This window comes from Linepithema humile, chromosome 2 (genome assembly GCF_040581485.1).
Source record: "Linepithema humile isolate Giens D197 chromosome 2, Lhum_UNIL_v1.0, whole genome shotgun sequence".
NCBI lineage: Eukaryota > Metazoa > Arthropoda > Insecta > Hymenoptera > Formicidae > Linepithema > Linepithema humile.
The window spans coordinates 13,132,763-13,146,364 of NC_090129.1; the positions used below are offsets into that span (position 1 = coordinate 13,132,763).

The following is a 13,602-nucleotide window of genomic DNA, read 5'->3' on the forward strand; positions in this document are numbered from 1 at the left end:
TATTGTTTAGCTGGGAGTGCAAGAAACTCGCACTTTCGGCAACCTCGTACAGTGCTGCTGCTACTGAACAAGTTTTCGGTGCGCACTTAGTGCGGCTCAGTGAAAAACGCTATGAGAGTGGACATGCCCGCATTTTTCGTGTTTCTGTGGGCTAGCGCCTCTATGTGCACAAAACGTGCACATTGAACTACGTAGCCAATGTCCACGAATCCCGTAGGTAATGTCCACGATCTTTTGGGTCTCTTCCGTGCTATGTCCACGACTTTTTGGTTCCGATATGTGCTATATCTACAAAGTGTCGGTAATGCATACTTGTAAAACATGATTATGTATATCAATCAGATTTGAAATATAAATACACACGTATTGTAAATACATGTATTGTAGCATTTATTTTTGTATTTACAGTTTATTTAGCTGAGAATTTAGAAAAGATCAGTTATTTTCAATAACCTGTGTAATTTGAAAATGTATATTTAAATTATTTTAATAAATTACTTCTATAATTTCGTGTGTGTGTGTGTGTGTGTGTGTGTGTGTGTGTGCGTGCGTGTGTGTAAATAAAGTATTGCATTTTTGTTAATATTTAAAAAGATGATAAACTCTTATAGATATTTCATACAGTAATGACCAATAACTTATTTTGAATAGTAAAAGCCAGGATTGGGCGTTTACATGTAAACTATAATAGATGCAAAAATACTCGCATATTAAACACGAATGCAAGCTAAACAGTAAAAACAATCTTTTCATCTATAATTTGAGAAGACTATAGTTATGAACCGTCGCAAGAAAGTGTGCAAATTGTAATCTTGAATTTTAGAGTACAATTTACGAAAATTTACGACTAATGTAAAATAAACAAAGATATACTTTTTTAATTAACAATCTAACACATATAAAGGAAAGGCTCAAATAATAGCTATCACATAATATAATAGAAGGGCATTGAGAGCCGTCGCGGGATGTTAGTGCGGAATTTTAATTTTTCTTAAAGAAATTAATTTATTAGTCTACGTGAGACAGTTAACTTTGTACACCGATTTCTGGTTCGAGATACTTAAAGTGTATGAAAATTTTAGTACATTGTTCTCACATATGGAGAATCAGTATGTACTGATAGGAATTATTAGAAAGAAAGGAAGAGAGAAAAAATATCAGGGCGCTAGTGGCTAAGCCGGGAAGCTTTCCCTGATATTTTTTCTCTCTTCCTTTCTTTCTAATAATTCCTATCAGTACATACTTAATCAATAGACCATGTTATTTCATAATCGGGATATGATGCTATTATTTTTCCATCGCAATACAAATATTTATGTTTTCTTAACAAGCTTGCCAATCTTTTTACCAAATGTGGAAAATCAAATGATGCGTAATATTTTTTTTCATTATGTATAAAATATGTTTTATCTGAGTGCACACCAAGTTGAGCATAAGCGCTTTGATTAGATGGACCTTGATCGCACGTTATAAGTCGTACATCAGCACCCGTTTTGCTCAATCTATCTAAGCATTCCTTCATTAAAATCACTATTTCTTCCGCTTTCATACATTTTCCTGGGAGAAAATATGCTAGCGGTTGACGCCATGGATGAAGCGCATTTATACTATCCACACAAAATACAAATACGCATTTTGTCCTTTCACTTTTCCTTCCTAAAGGCCAAAGATCAACGAGTCCTTCTATTTGATCCAAACTAAATGAGTATTCTTCATATGATTTTATATACATTTTATCCCATTTTAAAGCACAAACTCTTTGTTCTACAGGCAACTTTGAAATTTTTTCCTGCAATTTGCGGAATATAACATCACAAAATCCTGGCATTATATTAAATTCTTCATGCCATCTTCTAATAGTTCGTTCTGCAGGAAAATTGCAACCTGCCTTTCGTAAACGACGCAATGCAAATGCCGAAAAATAAAAAAGCTATTTCAAAAGAGTTTTTTCTTCCTCTGTATATGCCGCATGTGGAATATAGACTTGTTAATTAATCATTGCTTTTGCAACGGGATGCAGATTTTGTTCATTAATTAAATTTTGTATTTTTTTTTTATTTTTTTTATTTATTTTTTTCTTAGGTACTTGGCGACGTTGTAAACGCAATTTTAAACGCTTTATAGTCTGCCGCAAATGAATATTTTCACGTTTTAAACTTTTAATTATCTTTTCTGGATTATATTCTTTTTCACAATTTTGTCATTAACAGATCACACTTATCAATGTTTTCATATCTTACAGGTTCTAAATGCATCCATTCTGTAATTTCTTCCTCTTCTAATGATTTGTCAAAATTTAATTTTGCTGGAAGATAAGTTTGTTTGAATCGATCTAATAATTGCTTATTTATTTTATCATTATGATCGATATTAAATGATGTTCCTGCAATTGCGTTATTATATCCCAGTGAAAACAGCCTAGTCAAAGTGATGTCAAAATGTTATCAAATTGATGAAGGGTATGATATCAAAAAGAGAGATCAAAATGATGGCAATTTGACTGCAAAACGTCCCATACTTTGATGGTGATCTTGATTGTCATATTGATGTCTATTTGATGTCAAACTAACCAATTATTTTTTTACAGGAATGCAAGATTAAAACTAATAAAACGAATTCGGTTGAATGCACTAATGCGCCCATTCTGTTAAATAAATAAAATGTAATTAAATATAATTTAATTTTGAAATATATTTAATTAATATATTTTATTAATTTAACAGAGGGCACATTTAGTGCGCACTCATATAGTACATCCAACCGAATTCGCCATTGGTTTTAATCTTGCATTTATTCCTGTGGAAAGTAATTGTTTATTATAAATTTAAATATATTTAAAAATTACATTAAATAAAAAGAACAGAGAGAAAAATATAGAATTTTTTATTCGAATATATTTTAAACCTTGCTCTTAATCATAAGAAATAACATAGTTATACAGTCTTCAAATAAACAAAAATGCAATAAATAATCACAAATGCTTGCTTATTGTATTGTATATAACGCAAATTAACTATAAAAAAATAAAATATATTGCCATTTATTATAAATACTATTCCTAGATAATCTTAATAAAATAAATATTGAAGGACTTTCCATATTCTGCTAACAAGTTTGAGAACATAGAAAAATAAAAAGAACCTTTTTATGATTAACCTAGCGGAATAAATCAACAGAATTAAATAAATTTATTTAACGTAACAAATAAGCAAACTAAATAAACTAAAGACACAATCAATTTTTGAAAGACTCACTATGTTGTTTAACTTTGCCAGAAATTAAAAGTATACAAGCAAAGTTAATATCAGTTATTATAACTTTCTAACCAAAATACAAGTAATAAAATATAATAGTTTAAGCATCAGAATTATGTGACTCATTAACTTTCCTTCCATTGGCAGTTTGAAACCAACGCTTAATCTTGGCTTCAGCATCAGTAAGAAAGCTATCAGGAAATCGTAGTTTAACTGCACCTGCACACAAAGATAATTGCAATAATACTATCAACAGAAGAAACATATTGATTGACAATTAAACACATTGATGTATAATTTCATATACCATATAAGTATTAAAGAAATAACTGAATGCAACACTAGAATGAAAATTGTGAGATAAACTTGAAAAAATTTAAATTACTTACCAAATACAACTTCACATAGTTTTGTGTCAGAAAACTTTATCTTATCACCTTCTGACCCACTCCAACTTATCAGTTTGGCAAGATCATTTGAGATCAATTTAGACAAAATATTCCCTGTCACACTGCGTTCTGAGGGAATAGATGTGCCAACAGCGCTAGCACATTTAGAATGAAGCAGATCTCGCTGTTAAGGAACGTAAAGTGATTATCATAATTAGTAAATTTTATATACATTATATAATACATATTAATTAACATTACATGAAACATACCATAGCTTCATAATTAATACAACTTGCTGCTAAAAACGTTTCCATTTTTAGAAAGTCCTTCCTTGTTTTCAATGGAATAGAAGGAATATTAGAAGGTATCATGGATTTAGCATGATCTGGATTGACAGACCGAATGATGATTGCCTGATTAATCAGCACTGAATCCAACTTTTTGCTAATTTCTAGAAGTACTGTGCTGCTCAGCTTAATTTCACTGTGACAATATTTGCATCCACAATAACCTAAAAAATGAGAAACATATCTACTGACAACCGGCAAAGAATGTCAAAACCATAACTACCTAAACCATAAACATCTGAATTATGAATCACAAACCATAAAAATACCTTTATCTTTAAAGTTGTAGAAATAACGAAACTTCTCTTGTAACTTTGTTTTTTTCTCATCTAATTTGTAAAAAGTTGAACGACTTTCATTTTGATCAGCCTCTGAAGTCGACGAAGAACGTCCTTCAAAGCTTGCACCAGAAGTGATGGTCTGTACCAACGAACATGATGGATTTTGAGACGAACATGAAGATCCCTTATCAGAACTATTTATCCGTAATGATGGAAATAAAAGTTGTGTGTCTTGAGGAGCGTCATCACCTGATATAAAATCAGATGTTGGGGAGTTAAGGGGGGGAGTGTTAGAAATCTCAGAGATTTTGCTGCTTGTCACTTTGTCCTTCATGGGAGAGAAAACTGTAGAAGCTTCACTATTAAAAAATGTTGTTACATGCTTCTTGCTTGGCATTGTTACTGACACAAATTTTTTTTGCTTGGCATCCATTTTCCGCTGTTTTTCATACGTCTTGATAATATTACTTTGGGATTGGCTACCACGAACCTTTTGCAGTTGTCTTTGCTTTCGCTCACTGCCTTGACTGTAATTGTCTTGAAATTTCTGAAGAACTTTGATATTTTTCTCGAGAGGTTGCTTTTCCGGCACTTTCTCTTTATCTTGTTGATTAACTTGATAGATACTTTCTTTAACTGCATTTAAAACATCAGAGTTCACCAGAGGCAAAATCTTGCTGTCGCTTTCATCATTACTTTCGCTAAGTTTTCTAACTTTTTTCTTACGAGGACCTTTTTCCTTTTGAGACATATTGTTCTCCTTATCTTCACTATCTTCATCGGAGTCTATATATCGCCTTGGTAGCTTTCTTCTTCGTGGAGCATTATCTGCCTCTGTTTCAAGCGATGTGTCATCCTCAGCTTTTTTCAAACCTCTAACTGCATCATCATACTCACCTGCAGTAAGAAATATAAAAGCGATAATAGTTCCAATAGATTTCCAATTATAACCGTATTAAAGAATAGTTATTTAGTTGCAATAAAAATATTGAAAAATTAAAACTTAAAGCATTAGCTTAAACTTATAAGTATTACATGAAAGAAATACAATAAATCTGAATATTTCATATTTATTGCACAAAACTTTATTCAATGACGAATGGATAAAAAAAAATTGATATATCATATTTTACAAACTCACGGTATAAGTGAAGAACTGATCCTTTATGCAGAGGCCAATAAATGTCAGGATCAATACAATTTTTAACAGCTTTTTTTATATGTACAAGTCTCGACCCTTTTTCAGACCAATTTTTTGGAGGCCAGAACATATCAGTAATCTCATCATCAGGCTTATCAATCCATTTAACAGGAACAACTGCGATTGTTTCTCCTTCTTTCTCTTCTTCCTCTCCCGTAAAGGCCACGACAGCATACTGAAAAAACAATAATACATTATAAAACCTAAAGAAAAACACAATTAAAAACCTAAATTCATATATACTAAAAATAATGGAAAAATGTCGAAGTACTATGATGTTCAAGAAAGAAATGACATATATTACACAGGGATGATAAGTGCATATAGAGATCATTTCTACTCGATATCAAATATTTAATATTTTAAAGAAATATTTGAGTTGCAGTAACACTCTTGAATCAATGCTTCATATAACTAAGATTCTTGCTACATCAATAAACTGATTTTTAAAAAAAGGAAGTCCAAGACAAACAAATTATATACAAACAATGTTAATCTTTACAAAAAACATAAATATTCGTTCACAAATGCGCGCGCGCACACACACACACACACACACACACGCGCGCGCGCGCGCGCACACACACACACACAGTAATAAACTTTGATGAACACACACTGCAAAACATGAAATATGAGTACAGTAAATTACTGATAGAAATGCTACTTTATCTTCACAAGTATTGTTTCACTTCTCAGAGAAACCGTAATCACAAGTAAAAAAATAAAAATTTAAACCATATTATCACAAGAATAAATTTGATTAATAACCAATGTAGCTATGTGAGATAGTAAAAAAAATCAACAATTATGTAGTATATCACAATACAAGTAACACAGACAATATCGAACAAATCTTATCGTTATCTTACCATTATCAATAGTCATAATATACCAGAGGAACTATGCGCAAGAGGAATACATAAATATGACCTTTTATTTTTAGGAATAAGGACACATTTCATTATTGCATCATTCATCTTCCAAGATCTAACTGTTTCATCCAATTGTAAAACAAGAAGAATGCCAATCAAGGATGAGTCCATTGGGTATTGATAATAATTATTATGTGTCTGAAATCGCTGTCCACGTAGAATCACTACATTGTCTTCAGAATAAACAATATTTCGCAACAAAACCACTGATCCGTCTTCAGTTTTAAAGCAATGATCAGGAGCAATACATCTCAATGTAAACTTATTGCTTGTAAGCATTTTATAGCACATCCCTTGAACAGTTTCATTGGGATTAATATGATTTCCTGTCAACTGTATACCCTCAATAATATTCTTCGACTCTGATAGTCGCCCATTCGTTTCAGCATCCCTTTTTGCTAACTGTTGCAAAGGATGATATCCTGATCTTAATGATTGCTTAATTGTCTTCAGATAGTTTTCATATGGAAAAGCACTAAATGAGTCCAAGGATCCATGCTCATCGCATTCATCAACTAGATGAGTAAGTCCATGCACATTAGACACAACAAAGTCACGGCTGAAGATATGACTACTAGATTGCACGAATAAGTTCAAAAATACTCTAGCAGCATTTCTCATTGCAATATTCTGCACAAGTAAAGGAGAAGCTAAGATGTAAATGCTACAGTGGAAAAGCAAGAAAGTGCAATATATTCTGTTAGGAGTATGATCCTTCATTACTTTAATACCATCATATAGTAAAAATCTTCTCAATTCTGTAGCCTTAAGATGAGAAACCTTCTTAAATTTATAAGGCTTTTGATTGAATTCTCTGGGAATAAACTGACCAATCCATGCTGAAGTATTTTTAAAAGCTTTTATGTTTTCATCCATTAATTTACCTCGATTTCTTATTTCCAGTAATCGCATCAAAAACCTCTTCATCACACCAATGCACACAAGATGAAGATAGTCAAGCCTGAATTGGGATACCATTCCAATATTAAGTCGCTCTTCTAATGGTGATAATCCTTGATGATGTTCAGGATTTCTTCTGTCAATAAATGATTGATCCGTACGCTTCTGTCCATTATTCAAATAAACCATCCTATTATGGTACCATTCACCTTCAATCTCACACTTCTCACAGGAGAACAATCCATTATGTCCAATAATGCATTTTACAAACGATCTTGCCGGAGCATCACAAATAAAGTTATATATAGACACATCATAAATATGATCATTAAATTGGAAACCGTTTAAGGAAAGTTCCTCCATCTCATTAATAAATTCCTGTAAAAATTGTTCTAGCGTTGAGGGCTTTGACTCTATACCAAAATAAACACTAATAATAAAAGGCTCACAAGTCTTGTCAGCCAAAGATCCTAGAATGGGCCAAAAATTCAACTTTCCACATTTATCCAAAGGCAATCCATCTATGTTAATATTCAGTCGTATTCGTCCATGAGTATCTAAATATTCTTGAGTCAAAAAAATATCGAGATTTCTTTTTATTCCCTTGTGCCACATGTGACCATTATCAATCTCAAACACTGTCGTAGTCTTAGGTGTATTCAGTAAGGATACATATGTCTTAGGAAGTTCTGGATGCACTTTGTGCAAAAGACTCAACAAACTGTTCACTTTCCTTTTTGAGACACCATGAGAAGCCCATTCTGTCAGGGCCATACGTAAGTAGACACCCTCATTAAACTCATCTGACTTACTATCAGTAATATCCTCCATGGAATTCCGTGTATTTTCTATTGACCAATCTGCATTATTATCACCTGAAATATCGTCTTCAGATTGACTGTCATCTTCTATCTGCTCTTGTGTAAATTGTTCTTGTATTTGCATATTGACATCCGCATCTGATTCTTCCAAGTCTAGAACTTCTTCTTCGTATACACTTGAATGATGAGACGCATCATATGATTTACTTGATTCTTCATATTCATGCAATTGTAATCTTAATCTACGTCTACGTTCCATTTCAGCTAATCTTCTTAGAATCCGTTCATGACGATTCTACATATGAAAGAATCAAATTGCATCATCAAGAATCAAGATGTCCTATTCACTTAGGCTGATAGCAGAGAACGAAGTGTAAGCACTTAACCGTGGACATATATTAAGGCAGAGAAAAACGTATACGTAATACATAAGTCGTGAAAGGCTATTATATGTGAATGCGATACGCGTATTACGTATACGGCTGATGACAGAGAACAAGAAGTAAGCGCTTCTGTCTATCTAGTAATCATAATCGTGGACGTATGGTAAGGCACAGAAAAACGTATACGTAAAACATAACCGCATTCACATGGGAAGAACGCCGGTTAACCAAACTTAACCTCAATTTATCAAGGCCGCCAAATAATTATTTTACGCTAAAAAAAAAGAAAATATTATACAAACAATTCATACTTACTTGTCTTTTATCCATGTTGATCCGATGTAAATCGATTGAAAGTTATATTTTTTATATCGGCTATCAATTTGCGCACACACGATCACGTTTTACTGCAAAGAACTATCGACAATCGACATAGGCCATAGACTGCGTCATGCGTTCCATAAAGCGCATATACGCATTCGTTACGTATGCGCTTTACGGAACGAGCAATAGTCGAATATGGACCGCGCACGTATATTTAAATATAAAATCAATTACGCTGCAATATTTTCAATAATGCTAAAAAAATCAAAATATATAGAAATTGTATACACACTATAAAACAACTAGAAATCACTTTTAAAAAAATAATTGATATGAGTAAGTCAAATATATTGTCTTATCATATAAAAAATATACATAGTCATTTTGATGTCAATATGACATTGATTGAATTTTTTTCATTTAACACTACAATTATTATCTAAACATCTATTTTCATCTTTTATTTTATATAATGTTTCATTGCGTACGTTAATCATATAGTGTCAATTTTTCGTCATATTAAACTATTTCCTTGACGCAATGACGCCAAACGATGGTTTTGATGTCATATTGATATCATTTTGACTAGGCTGTTTTCACTGGGATGTATTTCCTACTTCTTCCATTTCTTTTATTTGGTTTTGTTCTTTTTTTGCTCTTTGCATCTCTTCTATTTCCATAGCTGCCTCAGATTTTTCTTCTAAATTTATCAAATCATTAAATCGAATTGGCACAGCATCGCGTTTTAATGTTTTCTTGCCTTCTCCCTTAAATGAGTTAGCATTAAATGATCTGCACACAGACCAGCACGACGAAATAAATTGACAGTCCATTTTTCTAATTTAATATTCCCTAAAATAAAGTAATGAAAAACGATTGACAAATAGTAAATATTTTGAAAGTACTTTCAAAACATAATTATTTTATTTTCAAATAATAAATGAGATAATAATTGAGGGCGCGGATCAAAGAACTCGCTCTGCGCTCAAATCGTGTAAAAGTATTGTCTAAACGTCTCAGAGCATGAAAATTTTGAAAGTCGCAAAATTAATTTTTTTTAATATAGACTTGTAGAAAACGACGAGACAAAACTTTTTTCTTTTTGCAGTTTTTTTGTTTGATGCTTATTTTTAATAATAAAAATAAAAAACTGAAAAATTTTTATCCCCAAATTCAATAAGATTTTAAGATATAAATCGTCGTAATTTGGCCAAATTTTATTGAAATTGTTAGAAATTTGGTATACGCATGCAGTATAGTCTAGCAATGCCTACAAAACAATAAAGAAGCTGAAAATCGCCTATTGTTTAATAATAATTAATTGCAAATTGAGGCCAATCGGTAACCATGTTTTTTTAGTTTCGCCGACAAAAAGTATCGAGAGAACTTGAAATTTGGAACAACTTCCAGTGATACATTTGTTCCTCACTACTGAAGGAAGATTTCTGGAAATTTTCAGATTGATTCATTGAAAATTTGCGGAAATATGCATTTTATAAGAAAACATGCGACACCGGCAATGATAGCTTTGTGAGCGCTGAGCACTATCAGGCAGCGTACTCACCGTTCGGATTTCCAGGACTCGATGTATAACCATTAAAAAATCATTATAAAATCGAGTCCTGGAAATCCGAACGGTGAGTACGCTGCCTGATAGTGCTCAGCGCTCACAAAGCTATCATTGCCGGTGTCGCATGTTTTCTTATAAAATGCATATTTCCGCAAATTTTCAATGAATCGATCTGAAAATTTCCAGAAATCTTCCTTCAGTAGTGAGGAACAAATGTATCACTGGAAGTTGTTCCAAATTTCAAGTTCCCTCGATACTTTTTGTCGGCGAAACTAAAAAAACATGGTTACAAATTGGCCTCAATTTGCAATTAATTATTATTAAACAATAGGCGATTTTCAGCTTCTTTATTGTTTTGTAGGCATCGCTAGACTATACTGCATGCGTATACCAAATTTCAAACAATTTCAATAAAATTTGACCAAATTACGACGATTTATATCTTAAAATCTTATTGAATTTGGGGGATAAAAATTTTTCAGTTTTTTATTTTTATTATTAAAAATAAGCATCGAACAAAAAAACTGCAAATAGAAAAAAGTTTCGTCTCGTCGATCTCTACAAGCCTATATTTAAAAAAATTAATGTTGCGACTTTCAAAATTTTCATGCTCTGGGACGTTTGGACAATACTTTTACAGGATTTCAAGCGCTGGGCGAATTCTTTGATCCGGGCCGTCAATACTATCTATCTGTTACGCTCGGTCGACCCGCTGAACTTATTTTTAGCCGAGCGCGCGTCACACAGGTACAGCGTTTCGTGTGTGCGTGAGATGTGCTTGGGCTCGAAATCCCGCTGATCTTATCCGCACGCGCTGATATTGTACTTTATTTAACTATTCTTTAATGTTTTTTTTATAAACTTCTTATATCAAAAAGTTTAATTTTTTGTGAAATCTTTACATATTCAGCAAGCACTAAAATACATATTGATGCGCGAAAGATGCCGAGATCATCTCTCTATTGCGCAATATATAATTACCAGGAAAATATCAGAATAACAAAAGTCTTAATTTATTTTATTTTAATTTATTTTATCCATAAATTCGTAATACGTTCTTTAGCCTATTAAAAATCAAATATCAAATAACTTTGCTCCACAAGATATCAAAACTCGAATTAAGAGTATCATTTTTAAATCATTTTGTAAACAAATTTAAGATTGCTACTTTTACTTATACATTCGACAGCAAAATTAAAGTATTACTCATTCTGCTCTCTAAAAATAGGCAAATTTCGAAAGAGTGTAACTTTGTCAAAAATGATCATAATAAAATATTCCATATTCAAATTTTAAATTTGAAATCTTTACTTTTCAGATTAGTACTTTATTAAACAAGTTACTGATTTTTTACGAAACTATACGGATACAAATAAAGAATGCAAAATGCGTTAAATTTCAAAATTTTTGTATGAACTTTGCAAAGTTCCATGACATAAATTAAAAATCGCACACAAATGCGGTTTATAGCTTTTGAAAGTGTTAATATTGAAGCAAAAATGATTTTTTTTACTTTAACATTGAATAATTTGTTGAAAAAATTGCACAACGTTCAAACGAATAAATTAAAGGTAAAGATTCACGCTTTCAAATAATGTAAACCGCATTTGTATGCGATTTATAAATCACGCATTGGAATTTCTCAAAGTAAAAAATTTTAAAATTTAACGCATCTCTATTTATATTTGATGTAGCTTTGTAAAAAATCAGTACGTCATTTACTAAAATACCGATCTCAAAAGTAAAGCTTTCAAGTTGTAAAATGCTTCTCAGAACATTTTATTATGCCTACTTTTGACGAAGTTATAAATTCTCTTGAAATTTGGAGGGCAGAACGAGGTGATGCTTTAATTTTGCTGTTAAATATGTATACATCAACACATTATCATTGGATATATTTATATCATTTAAAGAAACATTTCTTATTTTTATAAACACGATTTCAAAAATATGCAAAAGTATGCTTTTAAAAAATAACATAAACAAAACTTATCACTGTTGCGTATCCATAATTTTTGTCTTGCATCTTGCTTTGATGGAAATCTAAATAAATGTGAATCTGTAGTATATCGTCCGTTACGACAGTTTTTATAAGCACATTTATCATAAATTGTTTCCATTGTCCACTGATTATTTATTATACTTTATTTAATAAATGTTAAATATGTTTCATAAACTTTTAAAATATAAAACTAAAAAACTATATAAATTAAAGGATAAAGTTCCGATTAGCGGAACCCTCCGATTTTTTTGAAACTACACTATTTTTTGTATTTTTGCACGTTGATTACGAATATGATAATGAAAATCGCCGACAAGGTCATTTTCAAGGTCAAAACATTAAAAAACTGAAAAAATATTACTTTTTTAACATTATTTCAATAAATATTGACGTAACAAACAAATGTTTCAAATAAAAGTTGCAGTTCTTGTAAAAATACATTATTTATGTTCTATGCATTTTTTGTGTAAAACTGATAATTTTCGAGAAAATTGACGTTAAAGATTAAAAACTTTGGTAAACAGGTAGGCCTTAGCTTGCATGCGCATGCCGTTCAAGAATGTAGCGGCGTGTGTGCGTATACAATTTATGTATATTTATTAAATCTTTGCCTTCCTAAAAATCTAATAAGTCTACAATATACTAAAAATACTAGATACTGAAAAGATTAGCAAGACCCCAACGCAAGGTGTGTGCGCGCAGAAAGTTTATATGAATTAAATCTTCGCCTTACTAAAAGTATGAGTCTACAATATACTAAAAATATTAGATACTGAAAAGATTAGCAAGACCCCTACGCAAGGTGAAGAGCATATTGTGTTTGAAAGTTATTTTAAATTTCTATAATAGTGACTAGTCGTGTAATAGGCGGGGGGAGGGGCAGAGCCCCTCCCCCCTGCACCCCCCTCTTTGCCTGCGCCTTCTGCCCCCCCAACCCTCCTTTTTTCGTCCCCCCGAACCCCCCCTACCTGTTTACCAAAGTTTTTAATCTTTAACGTCAATTTTCTCGAAAATTATCAGTTTTACACAAAAAATGTATAGAACATAAATAATGTATTTTTACAAGAACTACAACTTTTATTTGAAACATTTGTTTGTTACGTCAATATTTATTGAAATAATGTTAAAAAAGTAATATTTTTTCAGTTTTTTAATGTTTTGACCTTGAAAATGACCTTGTCGGCGATTTTCA

At 31.7% G+C, this 13,602-nt stretch overlaps 1 protein-coding gene across 3 annotated transcripts; it reads right to left on the reverse strand.

Annotated features, from left to right (window-relative positions):
* Positions 1-2,436: 2,436 nt before the first annotated feature.
* LOC105669857 (kinesin-related protein 12-like) lies at positions 2,437-8,979 on the reverse strand. Of its 3 annotated transcripts, none has more exons than XM_067350641.1 (6): positions 8,830-8,979; positions 5,416-5,650; positions 4,263-5,171; positions 3,916-4,157; positions 3,644-3,827; positions 2,437-3,473 (listed from the first exon to the last, which is right to left on the reverse strand). In XM_067350641.1, exons 1-6 carry the CDS (start codon positions 8,842-8,844, stop codon positions 3,355-3,357), a joined length of 1,704 nt encoding a protein of 567 aa, XP_067206742.1. In that variant the 5' UTR covers positions 8,845-8,979; the 3' UTR covers positions 2,437-3,354. The 3 variants fall into 3 exon arrangements, with proteins under 3 accessions (XP_067206742.1, XP_067206740.1, XP_067206741.1); XM_067350639.1 differs by lacking the exon at positions 8,830-8,979 and adding an exon at positions 7,386-8,783; XM_067350640.1 differs by lacking the exons at positions 2,437-3,473; positions 3,644-3,827; positions 8,830-8,979 and adding an exon at positions 7,386-8,791 and having other exon boundaries at positions 4,016-4,177.
* Positions 8,980-13,602: the final 4,623 nt, after the last annotated feature.

Bases quoted from the DNA above. Each gene is read 5' to 3' on its own strand.
- LOC105669857 (XM_067350639.1), bottom strand. From the start codon at position 8,390: ATGGAACGTAGACGTAGATTAAGATTACAATTGCATGAATATGAAGAA. The intron at 4,158-4,262 runs GTATTTTTATGG...CTCATTTTTTAG, and splicing joins CTACAACTTTAAAGATAAAG to GTTATTGTGGATGCAAATAT. The intron at 3,474-3,643 runs GTAAGTAATTTA...CTTTGTGTGCAG, and splicing joins ACTATGTGAAGTTGTATTTG to GTGCAGTTAAACTACGATTT.